Source organism: Chamaea fasciata, unplaced genomic scaffold (genome assembly GCF_029207755.1).
Source record: "Chamaea fasciata isolate MVZ Bird 193981 ecotype frontalis unplaced genomic scaffold, bChaFas1.0.hap1 SCAF_6, whole genome shotgun sequence".
In the NCBI taxonomy this organism is placed as follows: Eukaryota; Metazoa; Chordata; class Aves; order Passeriformes; family Sylviidae; genus Chamaea; species Chamaea fasciata.
This window is the reverse complement of record NW_027094091.1, coordinates 46252345-46275711: the sequence shown is the minus strand read 5'-3', so window position 1 is coordinate 46275711 and position 23367 is coordinate 46252345. Positions and strand designations below refer to the sequence as shown.

The window sequence follows — 23367 nt, the reverse complement described above, 5'->3', positions numbered from 1 at the left end:
GAGTTTTTACAAGTCTGGAAGATGAAGAAAAGTCAATGAAAATGTAAAAATTGTTGTCTGACTGTGGTGAATTACAGAAGAAATAGCACCACAACAACTGTGTTGTGTGAACGTGTGCCATTTATTTAGTAGGATAATTAATTTAGAGAAATAAAGTAAAAACGGTATTAGAATTATTTGTCATTAGAATTAACTGGCTGGAGCTATATGAGTTTTGTGTTGAGGGTACCAATCCACAAATCAAATTCTACCGCTTCAAAAAGAATTTGTGCACACTTTTTGTGAACAACTCTTGCTGAATGTGAAGGTATTCTGTATAAACTGATGTTTTCTTTATGACAGCAAGAAGTCTAACTTTGTAGCTGCTATTTGGTTTTGTAGAATTAAATTTATGTGTATAAGGTATTGTCTTTTCATATTTATATTGCTATAGAAAATGTATGTGTATAAGAATACATAGTGTGTAGAGTAAAACCCTACTTGGTGTTGAGAGTTTGTTGAATATCTGAAATACATATACATACACAGAGATCTTAAGATGTAAAGATGCTTTTGATTTAAGTTGAAGATTTAAGTTTTAAAATTCCTTTGTTGTTTGTGACCAGCTGCTGTTGAATTAATAAGACTTAAGAGCTACAAAAATTGCCACAGGCTAGATGATCAAATGATATATATTAACTAGATAAGAATTGTCTGAGTTTGTAGCTGCAAAAACTACCAAGCAGGTTTATTATTTGAGTAATTGCTGTATTATAACAAATGTCATGGTCATAGCCAATCTGTTGATTAATAGATGGTCTGAAGTCTACTTCTGCACTAAGCCTAAGGAATCAAGCGCCAAGACAGGCAGCCTGCTGAGAGTTTCTAGTGAGTTAGACCTTGAGATGATGTAAGTTCTTTAAAGCAGGCTGACTGCTTCCCTTTCTGTGCAGTTCATGCATTGCCAGTGCAGTCATTTTCCAACCACTCTTTCCAGTATCATTTTCCCTTTTAGCTAAATAAACAACAGCAACTGAAATTCAATGTGAAAAGTGGAAAAAAAACCAAGATTAAAAGAAGAAAATATTTCAATGTCTGCTTTTATTAGAGACCTTTGCAGTGGACTTGTGCCTGTAAAATTCTCTTTGCGCAAGTTCTGCAAAAATGAGGTATTCATAGTGTGTTAAGAATTTTCAAAATACATTCCTTGAAGATTTGTACTGATTGTTGCTAACATGACAGCTGATTGTGAAAAAGGACTATTTTTGCATAGGTGATATGAAGGAAGCGTTTAATTTTCCAGCTTCAGATATTGTACCGTGAAATGAGACCCCGTGTCACATGGTGGCTAATCCAGTCATAATAGCTGGCAACTTGTGTGTACACGCCAGGGTGACCAGCCTCCCCACAGTTCTCACCCCAGCTCACAATACCCCAGACGTAGGCCACGTTTTCTGCATCAAAGCAGACCAGGGGACCTCCTGAATCACCTTTACAGCTGTCTGTGGAGCCATCATAAGTACCTGAGGAGGAAATAAAAGCCAAACTAAGTGGAGGCACAAGCTGGCACATGAGGCAGAGCTCAGAAGATTTTTCAGGTCTGTGTCACTTCCTGACAGGTGTTTGCCTAGTGGTCACCAGTAAAGAAGACTCTGAACCTCTTCAAGTCTGTTACTTCTCAGTTCAAGTGCAGGGCCTCTCTTTATACTTGTGGCTGTCCCAAATTCTCATTTGCTTTTTCACCAGTCTTGTTTTACACAGTGCAATAAAGAATTCAGTCTCATTCCCTACTATAAAAAGTAGCCTATAAAAACGGAACAATGTATAAAGATTTGTAGACTGATTCCTTAGGAAGTTAAGATACCATAATATGTGTACGCCTCCGTGTCTGCCTTTGATGTCTTCTCTACCCAGTAATCCATCACCCAGTTTCATCTGTACAATTATTTCTTTACCAGCTTTATGAAAACAGGTGGGCAGGTACAAGAAGGACAGCACATGAATCCTGGGATGGGAGGGATAACAACTGACTCTCAGTGCCCCCACTGCATGGTTGGTCTCAGTGAGGACCTTTAGCAACACCAGATAGCAGCCGTGAGGCACAAGTGTGCAGGATCCAGTGCCCTTTATGCTTCAGTGTTCACAAACCTACTCATTTGCAGGTCAGCAAACACAGTGTTCGGGGAAAAAAAATTAATCAAGATGGATGGGATATAAACAGAAATGCTGCTACAGAACTACAATATGATTTATGTTTTTTCCCTATATATCCAGTAAAAGTTTATTAATTTCCAACATCCTTACTACACTTTTTTGCTTGGCTGACTGTCCTAGTATGAAGGAGCCCGTACTAAGCACAAGTCCCCAGACTTTTAAAATGCAACCCTTTTCTTGAATCTGTACATTACTGAGAAAGAGTTATGTGAACTTTTCAGAGTTAGTATTACTAACCATATGAAACAAGATTTTATTGCCTTTAATCAGTTTAATTAATACTTGCTTGTATTACTAACTCCTGTGAGTACCAGCGCTTAATTTTAAACATTTTATTTGCATCAGGGAGGGGATGTTGACCCCAGATATCCCCTTTCTGAATATGTCTCCAGTGGTACGGTCATTCTCCCCTTGTGGTAAAGTATGATCACTTGAAATATATTGAAGAAAAGGGAGATAAATTACAGAACTGGTGCACTAAATAAACCTAGTATCTTACAGATGACATCTTGAATTTATCACAAATGATTTCGCTTTTATATCTGGTTTTAATTTTCTGGTTGAGTAGTTTGTTTAAAGATTGCCCTTACTTTTGGATTTAACAAACAGTTGAAACCATTTGACCTGTAAGTTGAATACTCCCTGCTCTTTTAGTTATGTATTTGGTAACACTTTTTGTCACTTGAGAAGCAAAAATGTGCATTCAAAATCCTCATTTTAATACTAGGAATGACAACCAGTTTCCTGCACAGACTAATCTACGTTTGAAAAATTAATTGTATTTTCCTGGCATGCAGTGTGGTAGAGGCAGATGTCTAAGCAAATGAATAGTTATATTCTAGTCAACAGGGCTGTGTGTTCTAGGACAGGCATTTGCTTAAATATGTTGCTGAATCAGAATTAAATACAATAAAGTTGGACGTTCAGTAGGCTGTAAAGGGCTTGTGTATTTAGAAAACATAACTCAAAATTACATGCAAAAATTTGCCCAAATAATCGTGGAAACTTCTCATGCTGTCATCTGAACTGTTTACAAATAGATATATAATGGTGGATGCCACAGGCTCCAATGGCTGGCACTTAGTCAACAGTGATATTGTGGCAGTTCATTTATTGTCTTTCTTAAGTCTAGAAGATTCCCAGCCAGTATGTCTGGCCTAAACTGAGAGCATGATGGAAGAGAAATTATAGTAAGAAAATTGATGCTTACCTGCACATGCCATTTTTTTAAAAAATCGTCCTGGATACAATTCAGAACAATTGTGAAATAAATTAACATTTCCCCACTTGAGAATAAATTGTTTTGTGTAACCTAGAAAATAAAAAATTCAAAATTTAAAATCGCAAGTACACATTAGACACACTTAATATAATAATTTGAAAGTTAGTTATTTACTTATTTACAGAATATTATCTTCAGTATTATAAACCAGAAAGCTTAAACTGCCATTAATATTTACCCCATATGAATTACAGTGCATCAGTCATATATTTCAAAATAAAAGCTGAGTGGTTTAACTGCAGTGTAAACAACAGTACTTTCATTTTGTGATATTTTCACCCTTTCTATTTCCTTGTATTTCTAAGGGTCTTTTTTTTCCTGTGTTTTCCATATCAAGGTTTCCAGGCACTTGAAATGGGTACATTTTTTTTTTTTGTGAACTGGAGATGTGGCTTTGATTCATCCTTATTACCTTTTTTTCAACTCTGCTCTATCTTTATAGAGCAGTTACTGAAGTTATGGGTGAGCTATGCATTCACAAGTCTAAAGAGATGCTCTGTTTTGTTCTCTGTTTGCAAATTTCCAACTTTGCATTTGCTGAGTGGATGCTACTGAGTATGGAGAGGAGAAACCACACAACCAGTATGTGGTAGCTCCCACACCAGGCTCTAAAACTGTGACACAAAACAAATGCTTCCCAGGTCTTTGAAAGCATGACTATATTTGGCTTATCTGTCTCTGTGCAAGCTTCTCTGAACTGAGCCTTAACATGGCAGAGACAGGTTGTGCTGAGTTTCATGACTGCTGGCTGCAGCTCAGATCCTACTGGGAAAGGGGACAGAGGGCAGGCTGTGACTATGGGGCCCTGTGAGCTACCAAACAACATCTGTTACATGTTAACAGGTCTCCACAGCTGACAGAATTATTAGATGGACAAAAGGAAAATTTCTTACTTTCAGGGTAGTTTTCATTCAGGTGTGTCCTCCATACCAATCTACAAAGAGGCTGAAACAGCAGAGGAAGCAGTACAGAAAAGAACCCAACAGTGATACTTGAGTGCCAAACCACAGCCTACATTTTCTGTACTCAGCCTCTTCTCAGTGCTTTGTGCACAACTGTTTTTCAGCCTTTTCAAAATGAAAGCTCACCACAATTAGAAAAAGAGTTATACAAATAATACATTCCTGAAGCAAACACTAAAACAAATACCTTTCTCTAGTCCCCATCCAGAAACCTTGCATCTGTCACCAGTTTTAAACATATACTCTGACCAGGGGACACAGGCAGGTATGCTGGTGTGTTCCAAGGAGCATTCTCCATGCCCAGAACCTTTCAGCTTCAGCAGAGCAATGTCATTTTCATAAGTTGAGGCATTGTAATTTTCATGAATTATCACTTGATTTAGTTTGAAAGTATTTGTCTCTTTGTCGTACTCCACTGTGTTCAACATTCCAACCCAGACAAGGTAGAGATGGACTCGATTTGCCCTGGAAAAAAACCAGCAAAATAAACACAAGCCTTACATTTAAACTGGTTTAAAGCTGTAAACTGTAGCATTTTATCAAAATTTCTGTAGGATAAAAATCCACATTAGATACATTTATTTTCTTTCCTGATTTAATGCCCAGGTTTTTCTGAAGTATAGCAGATTCAAGGCAGATGACACATACCTAGTACTGTAATTAATACTGTAAATCATGTTAAAGCCAGGCTCTGTTTAGTGTTGTGACAAAGAGAAAACAGGTGTTTATGCTGCTCTGATAAAAGAGTGACCAGATGTGGAAGGGACTGGCAAATCTTACGTGTCTGCTCTTGGGTTGTTCTAGTGAATATACGACCCTGGGGACATTCTCTGGGAACAGATCCTGGACTGCCACAAGGTAGAAATTGAGAAGAGAAGAGGTCCCTTGTACTTAACTTCAAGCAGAGTGGTTACAACGAACCACTCCTGCCTGCTGCTATCGGACTTAAGTATGCCACGTTTCTTCAAATTCATCATTACTTTTTATCTTTCTATTCACTGCCAAACCCCTCTATTTTCTCTGAATCTTCCTCATTGTTAATGTGGGCAAGTCAGTGCTTTAAACTGTTCTACTCAACAGACAAATAGAAATAGACGAACAGGTAGCTGAGAAGGGCAGTAATACCCAAATCAATCTCTCTGCCTTGCAGAAAATAATTTCAGAATTATTTGTTTTTACCTGACACAGTGAGCAGCAGTCAGAACCCAACAGCCACCAATATAAACCCCTCCACAGAACACTGTTGAACCTTCATTGCTGATGTCTTTAATTGCCACTTGCCAAGGAAATTCACCCTATTCAATCAACAACACAAATAATGAGACATCATTACAATTGTACAACTTTTAGTGCATAAGGGGAAAACCATCTCTTGGTATCACCTAATCTCCTTGACTATGTCTGATTTTAATAAAAGATCTGCTGTCCAGAAGTTGTAAATTGGGCTACATCAGATATAAAGGATATATATGAAAATTCAGTCATTTTATCCAATCTTCTGATTTTGTGCAATGTGTCCTTCCCTCCAGCTTTCACTCATGGAACCCCTTGTAGTCAGAAAAACAGATGGAGGATCTGACCTGGTTTGAACGCATTTTTGCTGTATTCTGTTTCAAAGATGCAAATTTAAATTCCATTTTGCCAGATTAGTTATTTTTCACTGTAGTATTAATCGTTTTTCTGAGTAATTTTTAGTGTCTACTTGTACTTCAATGCTTAATTTTGCCACTCTATATTTTACTTTATAAACTGTGCTTCTCTTTACTTTCATTCAGTGCAATGCCACTACTGCTGCAAAACATGACACTGTAGCTGATTTTGTCATTTCCATAACAGAAGGCAAATTATGCTCATTTAAATCAATGCTGAATGAACTCATACCTGGTAAGGTTATTTTTTTACCTTTCCTGCAATCTCTCCACCTATGATTCTTTTCCGTCGAGTTAGTGTGTGATTCCTAACACCGCAGTGCACTTGGGGAAGAAGTGACTTTATCATTTTTCTTTCTTCAACAAAAAGGAAAAATATATTTTAGAATTCAGGTATACGTTCTCGCTGAAATTTGAGTGCTGTGAACATGCCAGTAGCTAAAATAGCAGGAAAACAAAGACCAAAAATTTTGGCATCTGTTTTTGCTCTGGAAAATGTTTGTGTCTTAGCATCACATTACTTCTCTCCATTTTCCAGTGCTGCTTGCATTCAGGCAAATAATTTTAGGGATATTCCCCTAGATTTGCTGAGAGTTTACCTCAGCTGAGAGTTTACCAGTTGCCAAAACATGCAGATGTAGGTCCTCAGCTAGGATGAATTATTATGGCATTCTTGAAATCAGTGAAAAGTGAGACAAACAGTAAGTCACAGAGTGTGTATTAGTAAATGACAAGGTCAGAATACGTGAGTGCTCTAGATCTAAGCAGCTGGCTGGTAGCTAGAAAGTCACTAATAAGAGGGTATGCTGTTGATTTTGGAGGGCTAATTACACTTACCTTCATCCATGCTGTCCTTTTCAGCACCTTCTTTTTTGCCTGTAGTAGAATAACAAAATATTAAAATTATTGACAAAGATTTACTTGAATATATGTTTGTGTGCCAAGATAATGGAACATATTTTAAATGCCTACGGGCATACTATTCACATAGAGAGCAACACTCTCCAGCCTGGTGCCTGTTGTTTCCTTTCCTGCTAGGCACTGTTTGGTTGCCTCAGCCTACACATGACCAACAGCCAGCAGATACTTGTTCATAACTACACAGTATCTACTTGCCTAGAAGGGCCTAGGAAGCCTTTCTGCCAGGAAACCCCGACAAAATTGCCCTTTTTTTCTTTGTGATCTCTGGGGAGATGTCCCATTCTCTTCCACCAGAGACAACCAAAATTTCTCCTTCTGCCCCATCCACCTTTAGAAACCTTCTAAAGCCCAAAGCAGCAGGTTTTTATCTGTTTTTTTCCCCCCAATTTAGATTATGCTGTTGGGTACTGTGTGCTTCTTTAACAGGGTGAGGGAGGATATTCAACTCGAGAGGTAAATTAAATGCTTGCTGAATCTGGTTTGTCAGCTTGTACTCAAATGAAGGGCCCACTGAATTCAGACCCTAAATGAGGGCTGAGTATTGTGTCTATTCTCCTGACACTGACAGTAATGTTTACATCTGGAGTTCAGTTTACCTGTACTAATTACCATTTACCAATAGTTTTTACTTTTTTGGCCTTAGACTTTGTCTATTTTGAGAGCAAGGAAAACATTCTAATTTTCTAACAAAACATAATCTTTTTAAAGGAGAGGGGAACAGCACAGAAGAATTATTATATTGACAAACTAGTTGAATTCCTCATTTGTGAGGAAAGTATTCCTGCTCGCCTTCTCTACACTTTCTTAGGGGATACCAGTTTGGTAGCTGGCCAAATAAACAAAAGACATAATCTGCCTTAAGCTTCCCAAAACATCATCTGTTCCTTCCTTTAGTTGTCTTGTCATGCCTTTCCAGGAAGAAAGGAAAGAAAATTCTATGACCTTTCTACTATGTGTAACATAACATTGGGAAGACTGATTCTTGCATACTAAATAAAATGTTAATATGCATTGTGTAGCCTCTAGTTAAAAATGAGCTGAATGAAAGAAACAAAAACATCTTTCAGAAGAAAACCTGCACAGAGAACTCCAGCTTCATCCTCTCCTGTGAGGCAGTCAATTTCTTTGTTGCAGACATTCTTATTTGGAATACAGATATTTGACCGGCAGTGGAAACTGTTGTTTCTGCACTCTGTAACACAGGAAAATTACAAATGTAAATCACAGGATCATTTGGTTCAGCAACCGCACACTGTCAGAGAGCTTTTTAAAATGTAAACCAAATGTATATCCATATTACAGGAGACCTGGCTGTTCATAAAGAGAATACAAAAGCAGACTCTGTGCATGTAAACAAAATGAATACTTGGCTTTTCTCACTTTAAAATCTTGAAGTTACAAGACTTGAAAAACGTGGATTTCTGTTACCACAGCAGTGCTGTACTGCTAATGCCTGCTTTTTTGCACTTGCCTATGTATAAATTATGGTCTGATTTGCTTAATGTAGTGACTTAATGGGAAAAAGAATTTAGCTGTTACAACACTGTAAAAATTCTTTGTGGGTGGATTTCTGCTGAAATTATTTTGAAACATCTAACGAAAGGAAACTGTTACCTCTACAGCACAGTTCATCACTCAGGTCTCCACAGTCATTAATCCCATCACAGGTTTTTTTCAGAGAAATGCACTTCTTGTTGACACAGCGAAACTCCCCATCTGAACAAACTGTGCAGCAAGATAAAAATGAAGTTAGTGTGGAATTGACTGTAGGTTCATCATTGCCCAGGGAAATATTCTGCCTGCATATTTGATTCTGTCAGCAGTTTGGCCTACCAGCAGTAAGTATGCTGGGACCCAGTCAGGTAAATAGAAATCTTTTTTTATTGTTTTGGTTGCCTTTTCATCAGGGTTTCAGCATGACCACTCATTTTCTTCCTCCAAATTCCAGTAGCCTGGAAAAGGGGAATTTAATTTCTTCTAATGAATGGACTGGTGAAGGCTGAACCAGAAACGATCAGTTCAAATCCACTGTAAATAATTCAAGGGATTAGGATGATGGAGGTTCCCCCTCTATAAAGAACTCATTAAGAGTCCGTGAATAACTACTTTTGTATGAAAAAACTGAGATGATTCATAACGCTTCTAGTCAGCGGCATCTCAGGCTGATGCTCACCAGTGCCAAAGAAAGCTCCCTACAGAGAATGAAAAGCTGTCAGAATTCTAACCAAGGAATTTTTACAGAGAGAAACTGAGGAGTCCTGAAACCCCGCAGGAGACACCAGCAGTTTCACACCGTAGTCATGCTTGTCTGGCTTCGGTGCTAATCATGTGCTAATTGATGTCCCTCAAACAGCAGCAACACACATCACCTGTCTCCTCACCAGTTTACCCAGAAGAGGTAAGATTTGTGGGATACAATGCACCTTGGTACCCTTGGAAGGGATGGTGGAACAAACAGAACCATGGGTGAAATAAGTTTCCTTTGGGGAAATATCTGTAAAAATACTTCAGGAGCAACAGTGATTTTTCAAACTTGAACACTCAAGACTATCTTGACTCCAGATTGCCTCAATTGTCTTAAAGTCTGCAAAATGTTGATTTAAAACAAACAAAATGTTTCAGTGCAGATTTTCTGTGGCTGAGAGTTCAGCAAACTGGGTCCTCATTATCTAAAATTAACTTAAAATGTAGAAACACCAAATAGATATTAAACTAAAAAGAACTACTAACCTTTGAGATTTTCATGGCACTGCAGGCTAACCAGTCCCTCATTACTATCTCTTGATTTCATCTCTATGTGACATTCAGCAAGACTTGTCTCTAGGCCCCTGCAACTTATCTGCAGACAGTTTAATGAATTTAAGGCAGATTCTGTGATGCTGGAAGTGGCTTGGTAATATTCAGCACCTCTGTGAAGATAATAACAACAACAACAAATTATATAATTTCACAATGGATTGTCCACTGCTTTTATTGTTTAGAATTTATATGATTTGCCTCAGTGTCAAAGGATTTTGGTCATGGCTAAGAAAAAGAGCAGACTTCCCATGGAGTTGCCATGGGGATAACAGGAGACGTTTACTTTGGAAGAAAAAGTAAAGTACTAATTTTTGCATGCTGCTACACAGAACTGTCCCCAAATCGTATCTAGCTCTAAGAAAGTCACTGTATATCATGATGGATAGAAAAATCTCCTTATGTAGCAAAACTTGTAAGCTCAGACCTCTATCTCTGTGTGGACATGGGCGAGCCATAACTGGGGAACCATCCTGCATGGGGTCAGCTATCCTTGGTGCCACCAAAACCAGTGAATATTGAGAAAGATCAGACCACTGCAAGGCTGGGATTGATAAATTTTATCTTGGTTTTACCTGAGCAGTACTGTCCTAACAGTGTATATATCTCTCACGTTAAAGAAATACAGATCAAGTAAATAAATAACTAGAGAGGCTTTCAAATGAGACTCCAGGGCTGAATGCTCTGTATCAAGGCAAACCCTCTCTGAAGATACACTGATCAGGACTAGGAAACGTTTCTCACCTAGAGAGGCACTGCAAAGGCAGTTTTAGTTTTTTGGGGACTTTTTCAGGGTTTTTTTGGTAAGTCTGGGGAGGCAAGGCCACCTAAGTTAAATTAGTTGTACAGGTGTAAAATGATTATGTACAGGATACAGAGGTAACTTTATGAGGAGCTGAATACGCCACTCGGGTCATCAGTGTGGTGACAGGAAAAAGAACAAGATCTGTGTGGCTTCAGCCATCCTTGGGGCCAGAGAAGCAGTGGCAGCAGGGGCAAGGGGTGAAGGAAAAAAACCCATACTCTGCTCCCTGATAGTCTGGCTAATTCAAGTAGCAAAACAGAGCTGTACCCTGTCCTGAGAAACCTTTCTCTGCACACAGATCATTGCTCAGAGTTACTTGGGGATGGTCCATCCATGCACTTTCCCTAACATAGGCCTGGGAGAGCACCTCCACATTGGTCTTCATCTTTATTTTAAAGTAAAATAGTTATGCTTTGTATGGCTGTAGCCTGTAACAGAACACAGAAATCAGTGTTTTGGCTTTCACTCTCAGGTGTCAGTTTAAGAAGTTTTATCAGAATATTGTGGCCAATACATTGTTCATGATTTTTTTTTTTTTTCTGTCTTAACTGTTGGCTGTGACCGACACTTCTGTAAGCATCACTACTTTTTCAGATCCCCTGCAGTTATCCAGACATAAATTCCCCAAACTTACAATTCAAAGCCAAGGTGCCTGCAAGCCACGTTTGCTTCATTCATAGTCCACTCACTGGCACATACAAAACTGTCATCCTTATTATTCACGGGTTTTACTCGAAGCAAACTTGAATTTCCATGACCCAGAGAGACTGAAAATGTTTCTTAAAAAAAAAAAAAAAAGAAAGAGAGAGAGAGAGAGAGAGAGCGAGCGAGCAATTAAAAAAAAATCCCCAAACAAAATCATATTATATAGATGTATCTAGTGGAAAGACAGCACAAAACCTAATCAGCACTAATTTTGTATTTACAGCTAAAGTTCATATGGAAAGAACAGTACATTGGGAATCAGAAGCTTCAGTATTATTCCGGAATTTTCTGAGGATTGACTTTGTGTCTTTGAACCTGCTAATTTCCCAGAATATGCCAGTTTAAGGACAAATGAGGGTAATGGCTCCATAAGAGTACTTGAAGATCTACCACGAACAGGTTGCATTTTAGTATGATTACCTTCTTTAGAGGATTTTTGATAACCAACCAGTAGTACTTGAAGTAAGGGGGCCAGATCCTACTTCTACTACCTGTGTTGCAGAATGCCTGCAACACTCTTTGTAGCAAAACCAGCAGCAGGGTGACCCGGGCCTGTCAATCCCTTTATTTTTTATGAAAATGAACAGATACTTTGCATTTTCAGTGACTTTTCATTTTCTGTTTCATGTTGTTACTAGTGCAAGAAAATGAACAGACTTTCCGAGCTGTAAAGAGTGTAAGCACCTCCTCAGCCACCCCTGATGGATAAACTTTGGAAAGGAGGTGTTAATACCTTCAGGCATGCACACTCCCTTGTGCAGAAACTTCGTTCTGGGTTGCTGGCACTCATAGCTCTTTAGCTGACAGTAGGTACGGAAGGTCTTTCCACTGGTGGAACAAACCGCAGAGCCATTCTTTGGGCACTGGTAGGGGAGCTTGCAAAGGCATTTTCCCTCCACACATCGTTCCCATGGGTGACAAAAAACTTTTTTACAGGACTTGAGGGTGTATTGGTTGCCTAAGCATTCTTCTATCAGGTAGTTGTCTTGTTCAGCTGGCTGGGCAGGCTTAACCTGTTGAATGAAGCTTTCTTCAGCACCAGATGTTGCATTCTGTGAGGCACACACACACACACAAAAAAAGGCAAGATTAGGGACTGCACCAAGAGTTTTGCAGATCCCTTCACTGACCTCAGAAAAGTGTCCATTTATAAGCCTTTTCCTATCTAATCAAAAGTTCCTAAATACCATTTATAGTGTTTGGCCCCTTGTCTTTGGCCACCTCATCTTTCTCAGTTTTTCTGAACTCTTTTCTTTTTGCATCATTTACCTGGTGTGACCTTCACGCTTACTGATCTCCCACAAACTTTATATTCTTTACTTTTCAAACATTAGCTGAAGTGCACAGCAGATTATAAACATTTTTAAAGTCGTTGGTTTATAGTACATCCCAGCAATGGGACTATTAACAGTCAGATTAAAACATAAAGGAATTTAAGCACCAGAAAAAAAAATAGCAATTTGGGGTTTTTTTCTAAGATTTGTTTTATTGGCCTGGTTGACTTTGGATTTAAGTATCATATGTAAACATTTATGAACTACTTACTAGCAAATGAATCTATAATTAATGATTGTTTTGCAGAGTCCATGTGACTGCTCAAGTAACAAGTACCTCAAATATCTTAACAAGTATCTGAAAACAATTTGAAAATTAAATGCTGATCCTTATCAGCTTTTTTCCTGTATCTTGCACAGCAGTGGGTTTGCAGTATGGTTGATTGCTGGCTGTCACTGGCCTGCAGATACAGATTCTGACCCTCCCTCTGATGGCCTCTGGGTGAGTGGCTCTGCACCTGTGTTTGTGCAGCTCCCTGGTGACTTCAGTGCTGGCTGAGTGCTTTTGCTTACTAAGATCTGTGGGTAGGATGACTCTTGGAACATGAAAAATATATATGGATGGACTCTGTAAAAATGGGAGAAAAACATTAGTCCACAAATGTGATTTATCAGCTTTGACTGTGTCAACTGGAACAACAGAGCTGAAGTTTAAAGTTCCTATGAAGAAATCCTGCCCACTGTAAAGGTGGTGAGGAGGTTGTTGGGGCAGAATTTAATCCAATACGTCTCCTTTTCACAGTTGTATAATCTTATTAAATTCTTCCTGCTGTTCTCGGGTCAGTAGAATCCAAACTGTGAGCCAGATCCGGCTTGGCAAAACTCCCATATTGTGCTAGGTGCTCCTCCACAATGGGAACAACAGGTGCTGGTTTTTATCTCGGACTTTGTCTGAAAGACTTTGGTTATGCTGAGTGCCCAGCCCAGATTGGCTTCCTGGACACATCTGTCTGCAGACAATCCTCAGGAAACCTTCTGGCAGCAGGATAATCCCATGCGGCCATATTACAAGACTGCAATCCCATTTCTCAAGAAAAAGGAGGTGGGGAAAATTGCAGCACCTTTCTGTGGTCAGCCATGCTTGCAAATTTGGTTTAGGATAGGATCATAATTAAAATCTTTTCCGTAAACCTGTTAGCATTAGCTCCAGATAGAACCAAAACATGAAAGAGAAATAGCAAACTTCAAACGTTCAGGCTGGGCTAAAACAAGTGTATGAGACACAAATACTATGAAAGAAAAATTTTAAAAAAATCAATTGCTTTTGCTTTTATAACAACAAACTGTTTATTAAACGTTTTTAAAAAAATACTGCTAACGCAATAAAACATATCTTACCTCTGATCCACAAAGACAAAAGAGACACAAGAAAACCAAGCAAATTAGGAGCATTCGCATGATGAAATTTTATCTCCCTTCCTAGACAAATTCCTTTGGCTGGGGTTCTTTTGAATGTAAGCTGTTAGATTTGTGTTTAATTTTTAACCATTAGAATAATATTTGGAAGTGCGTTTAGAAATAAAGTACAGGAGCCTCAACTATTAACTGATAAATTTGGTCTCTTCAAAAGATCCTGCCTTAACTGGTTTTATCGTAAGTGTATGACGAGATAACAGAAGCAAAGGCCTTGAAGTAAGTGATTAAAAGGAAGCGCTTGTTGGGGTGACACTCTTCTTTGCGCGGAGGAGTCGGATCGATCCATCACACCGGCTCTCCTGAGGGCAGCGCTCACACCTCCCGGGCCATTGGGAAAGACCGATGTTGTTACACACGGCGCACACATACGGACAGCGCCCTGTCACTGTCACGCCCACCCCGCGGCAGGGCGGGAATGAGTGGGAATTTAAAGCTGTTTGCGACAGTGTCGGCCGGCCGGTGTCCTTGCATTTACGGCAGGCAGTCCCGTTTGCGGCGGCGCGGGTGTTTCCGGGCGCGCACGTGCAGGTACGTCCCGCGCGGGAGGGGACGGAGCCCCTGCCATGGCTATCCGTCCGTCCGTCTGTCTCTGTCTGTCCGTCCGCCATCCCGCAGGGATGCCGGGGTCCCCCCGCCCTGCTTGCAGGCCGCGTCCCGAGGGCGCTGGGAGGCGCTGCGGGAGCGCCCAGTGCGGGCGAGCCCGAGCGGTGCGGGCTCCTGAGGGAACCTCCTGAGGTTTAACGGGGCCGAGCGGAAGGGTCGGGGCCACCCCCGCTACCGACACAGGCCGGGGGATGGACAGAGAGAGAGCAGCCTTGCCAAGAAGGACGTGGGGGTGCTGGTGGGTGACAGGATGGACATGACCCAGCCATGAGCACTCCCAGCCCGGAGAGCCGAACCTGTCCTGGGCTGCCTCCAGAGCAGTGTGGGCAGCAGGGCCAAGGAGAGGATTCTGCCCCTCTGCTCTGCTCTCCTCTGGTGACACCCCACCTGCAGTGCTGCATCAGCTCTGGGGTTCCCAGCACAGAGAAGACGTGGCGTTTTTCGAGCGGATCCAGGAGAGGCCACGAAGGTGATCACAGGTCTGGAGCCTCTCTCCTCTGCAGTCAGGCTGAGAGTGGGGATTGTTCGGCCTGGAGAAGAGAAGGCTCTGGGAAGATTTTACAGCAGCCTTCCAGTGCCTGAAGGAAGCTACAGCAGAGCTCCGGAGGGACTATTCACGAGGGCACATAGGGACAGAATAAGAGAAGACAGTTTTAAACTGAAGGAGGGTAGGTTGAGATAGGACGTGAGGAGGAAGTTCTTTACTGTGAGAGTGGTGAGGCACTGGAACAGGTTGCCCAGTGAAGCTGTGGATGCCCCATCCCGGGGGCCAGTTTGGATGGGGCCCTGAGGAACCTGTGGAAGGTGTCCCTGCACATAGCAGGGGGGTCAGAAGTAGGTGACCTTTAGGATCCCTTCCAGGCCAAACCATTCAATGATGTTCTCACTTTGTGCCACCTGTGAGGCTGGGGACTGTCATCAGCCTTTATACAGATGAGTGAAAAAAGTGCTGATCTCTGCTAGTCACTTTTTGCAGTTGGATGCTGCAGTGGATGACATCTTAGGTGTAAACTTGATTTTTCATAGGCCAGCATGCTTTTAGTGGGGACTGAAAAGGACAAACCAGTGAATTAACAAACCAGGCTGACAGAAGGCTGTCATTTGTACAGCAGATCAAATGTGACACGTCTTTTATATCCTAAACAGCTGATTTTTTTTGTTGTTGTTGGTTTTTTTTTTTTTTTTTGTTTTGTTTTGTTTTGTTTTGTTTTTTGTTTTGTTCACGATGTAGGAAACAGTAGAGAATGTCTTTTCGAGGAAGAGGAGGTGGAGGAGGAAGAGGAGGAAGAGGAGGTGGCTTCAACCGTGGAGGAGGTGGTGGTGACAGAGGTGGCTTCAACCGTGGAGGAGGTGGCGGTGACAGAGGTGGCTTCAACCGGGGAGGACGAGGTGGCTTTGGACGGGGAGGTGGAAGAGGAGGCTTCAACAGAGGAGGATATGACCAGGGCCCTCCAGAAAGGGTAGTTTGTAAGTTACATGGTGAAACTTTATTTGTTTAATTTAGACTGTCTGCTCCAGCTCTTCAACTTGTTTGTTCTTTATCTCAGTGTTGGGAGAGTTCATGCATCCCTGTGAAGATGACTTAGTTTGTAAGTGTAAAACAGAAGAGAACAAGGTGCCTTATTTCAATGCCCCGGTGTACCTCGATAATAAGGAGCAGATTGGCAAAGTGGATGAAATATTTGGACAGCTGAGAGACTTTGTATCCTTTAAAAAAATGTGGGACTTACAATATTTGTTTTTTTAAAAATTATCTGGATATTAAATGGGTTTTCTCTTAGCATTTTAAAATAGTTCAGGTTTTGGCTACCGGTTATATGTGAGGCTTGCTGCAACTGTTGGTGTCAGTAGGTGCTTCATGCACATTAAGTGCCTGTCTTAGAGCTTTTTTGATAGGACAGAGAACTTGAGGTCACTCAGAGATTTGCACTCTGTGCCAGTACTGCTGATGTCTTTTGGATCCATGGTAGTTCAAGTTGTTACTTTTTCTGGCTAACCAAATTTTCTGCTATAGGTTACTAAGCCATAACAGCGTTGGATCAAGGGCCTTGGGATTTTTTTGTGCATTAGAGGACCTTGGTCATGCTCCAGCTCATTCTTTAATTATAAAGTGAATTTATACTAAGATATCCTGTTGCTCATTGTCCAGTTTATTTATTTAAACTGCCCATGGAAGTGGGATGTGCCAGGACGTCTCTGGCAAAGCCAGACATGGAGTACATTCTGTTGTTACTGTCAGATGGACAGAATCCATGACAAAAGCAGGATAGCTGGGGGAATAACCCTGTAACATGTTGGTTACAGACTCAGCCTGTGTTGGTTTGTTGAGCACCCGTCACTAGCTCCGTGCATTTTCCTCTCCCACATTAAATGGGAAGTAAAATGTGCAGGTTTAAATCACTTCTAATTGCAATTGTGATAAAATTTAGTTGAATTTATAAAGTACTAACTTAAAAAAATGTCTGAATGTTCCTTCCATATACTGATCAAAATCAGTTTTTAATGTTTTATTACTGCAATTCTCCTTAAAGATACCCACAGTATTTTTCAGTGAAACTGTCTGAGAACATGAAAGCCTCTTCATTCAAAAAAATGCAAAAGGTAAGTCAGTCTCAGTAACAGAATTTTACCGAATGTCATCAGTTAGCTAAGTCTAATTTGTCAGCAGATAATAAAAACTTTATTAAGTTTTTAATAACTTTAAAAGCCGATTGTCCTTTGTAAACATAGGAATTAAATTCCTCATCCTTTTAAGTTTTGTGTTTGCCACATTATTACTTCTCTCTGCTCCACGAGAAAAGCTGTAACAAAATCACACAAATATCACCTATATTTTAGCAGCTTTTTAATTCTGGGATTTACTTCTTGTGTCCTTTCTCTGTTTGGCTTTTTGCAGAGGACAGTTTGTCATAGTGGGATAAGACCAAATTGTGGATATTTGTAAAGGGAAATATTAACGTGCTTTTTAGTCTTGGTATTTTGAAAGCCTAATGGAAATCTCTTCCTGCAGTTTTACATTGATCCAGCAAAGCTGCTGCCTCTTCAGAGGTTTTTGCCAAGGCCCCCTGGAGAAAAAGGTGCTCCCAGAGGAGGTGGTAGAGGAGGACGTGGTGGTGGACGTGGGGGAGGAAGAGGTGGTGGTAGAGGTAAGATCACAAGAATGAAAGCTGCAGAATGTTTGAGTTATTTGAGGTGCCATGGCTTGCTTTGGTCACTTGTTCTGTGGAATATTTGTGTTTTGTTTTCTAAAGCTGCTGGTGAGTACTGGAATATCAACAACTGTATTGCAAATAAAGATGTTTCTGTTTGACTTTATAGAAAAGGCAGTGATACCTTTCAGGTGGTGAGACTGTCTAAATAACAGCTCCAGAGCATAGGGAGGAGAGAATGCTGATTTATAACAAAGACAGAAAGCTTTTTGAACATCACCTGTGATGTACTCTTCAATTAAAACTGAAGTTCATTTTCTCTTACGTCGCAGTGTCTTGCCTCTTTTCCATACTTGCCCCTTTGCAACAAGGCATGAGCGTTTCAAAGTGGTTTGTTTGTTTTAATGTTCTGTTGAGTTGTAATTAATAGATAATAATTACTAATAGTTGTAATGAATTACTGATTAATATGTGTAATTAATTTTTTGCTTTTGTGAAAGAAGTTAATAGTTAAGTCTCTTTAGTATTTTGGATGTGGTATATCAAATATTAAGCAATATCTAAAATGCTCCAGATGGCCCCTAGAAGAAACAAGGTACTAGTTATAGATCTGGTAACTGTCTGGCAAATTGACAGTTTCTGGTTTTTTGTTGTTCTTTTCATTTCAGAAGCTGTCAATGAAATAAGTTGTTGTGCATAACCAAGAATTTATATGCTCCTCAAAGGGTAATTTCTTTCTTTTGTTTAGGAGGATTCGGAGGAGGCAGAGGTGGAGGAAGAGGAGGAGGATTCAGAGGAGGTAGAGGTGGAGGAGGAGGAGGATTCAGAGGAGGAAGAGGTGGTGGAGGAGGCTTTCGGGGTGAGTGTGTGGGTTTTATCTTTCAGTAATAAGAATAGCTGCTGATTTCTAAAGCTTGTAAATATTAAACAGAATGTTGTGATTTTTGATGTCTTATAGATGTTTATAGTTCTATGCAAGAGATCTCTGTGCATTCTGGTAGTTTAAACTGAAGCAGAGTTTAAATGAAGTGCTCTGCATTTGTTGATACATGTGTAAAACCATATTAGTTTTTCACATTCTATCAACTCATTCAATATTACGTATGGAATTTGCTTTAAACACAACTAAGATAAGAATTGTTGGATGTATTATTTTTTCTCTTAAAATAGGAGGAAGAGGACATTAAAAATGGAGCCATGAGTATCTCCTCATTGTCTTATCATGTCATCTGCAGAAGCGAAGAACCATGGAAAATTTTTGTAAAGGACCCTGCAAATCTATTTATAAAGAACTTGAAGCTACAAATGACAATTATTTTTACACATAATGACTGTTGATGGGTGCATGAGGAGAGTGTGGCTGCAGGTGAAGAGCTGAAGACTGTTCAGAATACGTGTCAACTTTTCTAACTAAGCCACAATTCGATGTTATTCTTAAACTGTTTGTTTCTGACAAGCAGCGCAGTCAATGCTTAACTCCGTGTTGGAGTTTGGAGTAACCAATCAGTTGAAATGGGTTTTCAGAAGACCCTGCAGGTTCACTGCATGCACATACTTCAGTGTGAACCTGTGCATGACTGATTCCTGGTTTTCTTCCTCCTTTTGTATTGAATCTTCTGGGCTGCTCTGAAATGGACATGCTGTTTAAAGAACTTTTGTGAACCTTTTTGTATAAATTAAATTTCAAAATTCTGTGTTGGTAATTTTTTAAATGCGTAATAATTTGTAAGAGAGAAGACAGCAAAGTGTATTTTGTGAATTTTTCTGCGTAAATACTAATGAAAGCCAAAGGCATTAAGACATAGTCTTCTTAGAAGCTACTGTCTAATGAACAAGACAAGTTTAATAGTATACTTCAGTCATCTAATGGTATCTAATTACACTGATATTAAAATGCTAAGGGTTTTTAATTGGCCCTGCATCCCCCCTTAGACTGTTTCTCTTGAGGTTTTGATGTCCTGGTGCTGTACCTCTGTAGTGCTCTGGGTTTGTGCAGAGCTGAGGTTAAACAACCCATCATAGGGCTCCTGTGCACACAATGCTTTCAGTTATGTATTGCCTGGAAAGACATGACAAAGTCTGCACGAGTCTTTGGTCTCTTTAAATGGATGTATTATGAGGATTGTTGGAAAGATAGTGACCGTGTCTTCCTAAGGGTGGAGGAGACCAGGGTGCCTCTCTGCTCTGGAACTTTGGAAATAAAAGAGGTGAAAATAGGACTTCCCTGGATTTCTTTCAGCTGGAGCCAGGAGTCTAATCACAGACTCTCCTACTAAGCACTTTTGAAAAGGGATCTGTAGAATATTGTATGTGCAAGTATTTTGAACGTGTTGTTCATTGTGAAAAAAGTTCTTTTCAGAATTGATTGGACTGTTACGTTTTTTAATTAATGAATGCAGTAAGAGGCAGTTTAATTATGTTAGCCTTCTGCTTAACAAGGGCAACAGGTAATTTTTCAGTACCAGGATTGGATAGTTACTGCTTGTTTTTTCAAATGTGACAATTACTTTTAATAATGTTGACCAAAACTTGAAGAAGTGGAAAAACAAACGGTAAAGAATTCATTTAAATGTGAATAGATGCTGCAAAGGATAATAGATAAAAATGTTCTTCAGCTTAAAAAAACAAAACGCAGAACATTGAATTTCTGCTAGGTCTGCTTTTGTGAGAAGAAGCTGAGTCTACTCTTAACCCCAGGAACTGGGGGATTCCATTTTTTTTTTCCCTGCTATTGCTACAAGCCTAGCTTTAGCCAGGTCAGTTAAATACAGAGCTGTGATAATGATTAGGCTTTTGTTGCTATGCATTGCTAGGCCTAAGTGCCTCAGGGCTTTGACTTGAGGCTTTGTAAAATGGCCTCTTATCTAAATTCTTTCGAAGTAATTCCATTTTGGGCATTCCACATCGCAACTGGACAGCACAAACCAAGTGCAGCTGCAATGTCAGTACTTCTGTTACATTTGCAGCTGGATCCTCTGCTGTGCTGGGTTTCTTCACTGATGCTTCAAGAATGGGCAGTTGGCTCAGATCTTCTTTCCTTATTGTTCTGACTTTGGAAGAATAACATAACACAGTCCTCGCTCTTACACCCAAATTCGTGCTGCTCTTTAGGGACCTGCTTTCTGCCAGGGTGTCAGAAAGCTCCTGCCATGACCTGTGCAGTGCCGGCTGTCACCGCGTGTTTGGCTGCAGGCAGTGTTGCCTGGCAGCGCAGGAGCAGACTGTGCTGAATCTCTCAGCAGGTGGAGCAGCGAGTCAGCCTAAGGCACTGCAAGGGGAAAGTAAAGGCTTTGACCTTTGTGTGCAGAGGGGCTGAACAGCAATATCCATTGCAGCTCTGGAGGAAAGGTTGGCCTCTTGGTTATAGGGAAGGGATTGCAGTCCCAATGGAGAAATGCATGAGGAGCATTATGGCATGGCCTACGCATACAAACAATGCTGGATGGATTTTATACCAATATCCAGAGAAAATTTATAATCTTAGATCTTCACAGAGGTTGTAGGGTGCTCTCAGGATGAAAGAGCATATGAGGAAACTGTGTATGTGTTCGCCACGTGCCTTTTTTTCCTTCTCCATTCTGGGGAAGGGAGTATTTGCAAGACACATTCAGTCCCAGTTCTGCATTGTCTTCTCTGTGCCATGGTGTGACCCTGCCCTTCTAATATAAGTAAGGTGCTAGCAGTAATAGATAAAAATTCAGTCTCAAAAAAAATGAAGATGTCTTGTCTGTAGTGTAATGAACAGAGACAGAGGTCCTCTAATTTTATATGACACCTTTCTCTCAGTTGTGAACTTCAGATTCTAGCTGTGAGTGTGTCACAGTGCTCCTGATCCTAGTAAGTGAAATGTTCTGGTTTTATTTATGTGCATAATTACAGATACTCTGTGCTTCTGCTGCAGAGAATAGGAGAGGAGCTCACGGGTACTGTGACAGAAATAGGTATATTGGCAGAAATGGCAAATTTCAAGTAGTTGTAGTGTCTGGGGAAGAAAAGTCACAGTGCAGTCTGAAGTGAGGGGAGTGGGGGTAAGGTGTTACCGTAGGCTCTGTATGATAGTTTGGTGTTCCCTGTATTCATTCCCCTTTCTGGTAGCCTTTGGGCCACATAGCTGGACCATCCAAATAGCTTCTCACCTGCCACCTGCTCCAGCAGCAAAAGAGGGGTTGATGTCCTGGAAATTCCTTTGAAGCTCAGGTGGGTTTCAGAGCAGCTCAGTACTCAGCAGTGGTAGTGTCACCTACCTGTGTCCTCCTCCACTGCCATGGCTGTGTTTGAACCAGGTGTAGGGTCTGACTTTTAGCTGATATTCGAACTGACACCTGGTGTGTCACCAGGATCAGATCGCTTACAAGTATTTAGAAGACCTGGAGCCTTTAGTCCATACCACAGCAAAATTTTGGGTTTTTTTTCTTTTTCTGTTTGGGATCTAAATCCTCTTTAAACAGAGGGAATACATGGAGGTGTATTATTAAACTTAGATTGTTACCTATTATGACTTTAGTGCCCCTGCATTCCTTGCAGAGTTGTTTATTTTCCTTGTGTTTTCTGCAGATGCTGGGATAGGATGGCTCAATGTAGTTCATAGATTTGCTGTGTTACTTTGTCAAAGAAATTTGATGAGGGGAAGAAAATAATTGGGACATTTTAGTGTAAGTCTGCGACAGTGGCATTTGCAGTACCGGAAGGATTTTCTCTGGCACTGACTTGTACATGTGAATGTTTGCCTGAAGAAATGCTGGACTGTCACACATATACTGGTGCAAAGTAATTTGAAGTTGTGTAAAGCATTGTCTTGGCAAGAAACAGTATTGTTTATTAAAAACCCCATATAGCTATTGTGTGATGTAGGGCAAGTAAATATCTTAGTGGGGTCATGCATTTTTCAAGGCTGTCAGCTGAAAATCTCTATAGAGCAAAGCTTTTCTAACCAACAGTTAGTTAAAGTTGGTTAAAGACAGTTAAGTCTAGTAAAAATCACTGGGAACGAGGAGAAAGGCAAGTTATTAATTTGTTTTCCTTAGGGTTTGAACAATTTGCATCAGTTTGGGAAAAGATTAAAGGGACCTTTTGCCTTAGAGAGCCCTCCAGCGGTGGAGGGCGTAGTAAACGTGGGAGGGATTGGATTGGGGTGGGTTTTTGGCGGGGTTACTGATGGAAATAGGAAGAGGTTTGGGGTGGGTTTTGCTTTCCAATTTATTTATTTTTAATGCAAAAGGTACATTTCTCACATCATTCATGCAATGATATGTATTTTACACATAACTGAAAGCAACTTGCTACGCCTCACACTGCCCCACGCATATATAGAGATACATGCAAATTGAAGAATGGATTTAAATAGAAGTTACATTTTGCTACTGATCGGGAACAAGTGGGAAGGAAAAGCATCACTTGGCTTGATAAAGTGCCCCTCTGACACCTGTAATGCTATATTACTGAAGGATAAAAACAGCCTGAGGTTTTGGATTTTATATTCTTGTACCAGTATTAATAAGTAATGTGGTAAGACATATTTTATCTGGCTTAGAAGCTGTGGATTATTTTTATAC

General features: G+C 40.3%; 2 protein-coding genes across 3 annotated transcripts; one reads left to right on the top strand and one right to left on the bottom strand.

The window, feature by feature from the left end:
* Nucleotides 1-1078: 1078 nt before the first annotated feature.
* On the bottom strand, nt 1079-14064 carry CFI (complement factor I). The gene is made up of 12 exons (XM_066185005.1): nt 13986-14064; nt 12047-12365; nt 11243-11387; nt 9738-9916; nt 8622-8732; nt 8083-8199; nt 6924-6962; nt 6340-6443; nt 5617-5732; nt 4625-4902; nt 3404-3505; nt 1079-1502 (listed from the first exon to the last, which is right to left on the bottom strand). Exons 1-12 carry the CDS (start codon nt 14043-14045, stop codon nt 1285-1287), a joined length of 1788 nt encoding a protein of 595 aa, XP_066041102.1. The 5' UTR covers nt 14046-14064; the 3' UTR covers nt 1079-1284.
* Nucleotides 14065-14517: 453 nt separating this feature from the next.
* Nucleotides 14518-20093, top strand: GAR1 (GAR1 ribonucleoprotein). 2 transcript variants are annotated; one of them, XM_066186237.1, is made up of 7 exons: nt 14518-14591; nt 15898-16133; nt 16214-16368; nt 17208-17267; nt 17677-17812; nt 18564-18674; nt 18986-20093. In XM_066186237.1, exons 2-7 carry the CDS (start codon nt 15911-15913, stop codon nt 19000-19002), a joined length of 702 nt encoding a protein of 233 aa, XP_066042334.1. In that variant the 5' UTR covers nt 14518-14591; nt 15898-15910; the 3' UTR covers nt 19003-20093. The 2 variants fall into 2 exon arrangements, with proteins under 2 accessions (XP_066042334.1, XP_066042335.1); XM_066186238.1 differs by lacking the exon at nt 14518-14591 and adding an exon at nt 14861-15145.
* Nucleotides 20094-23367: the final 3274 nt, after the last annotated feature.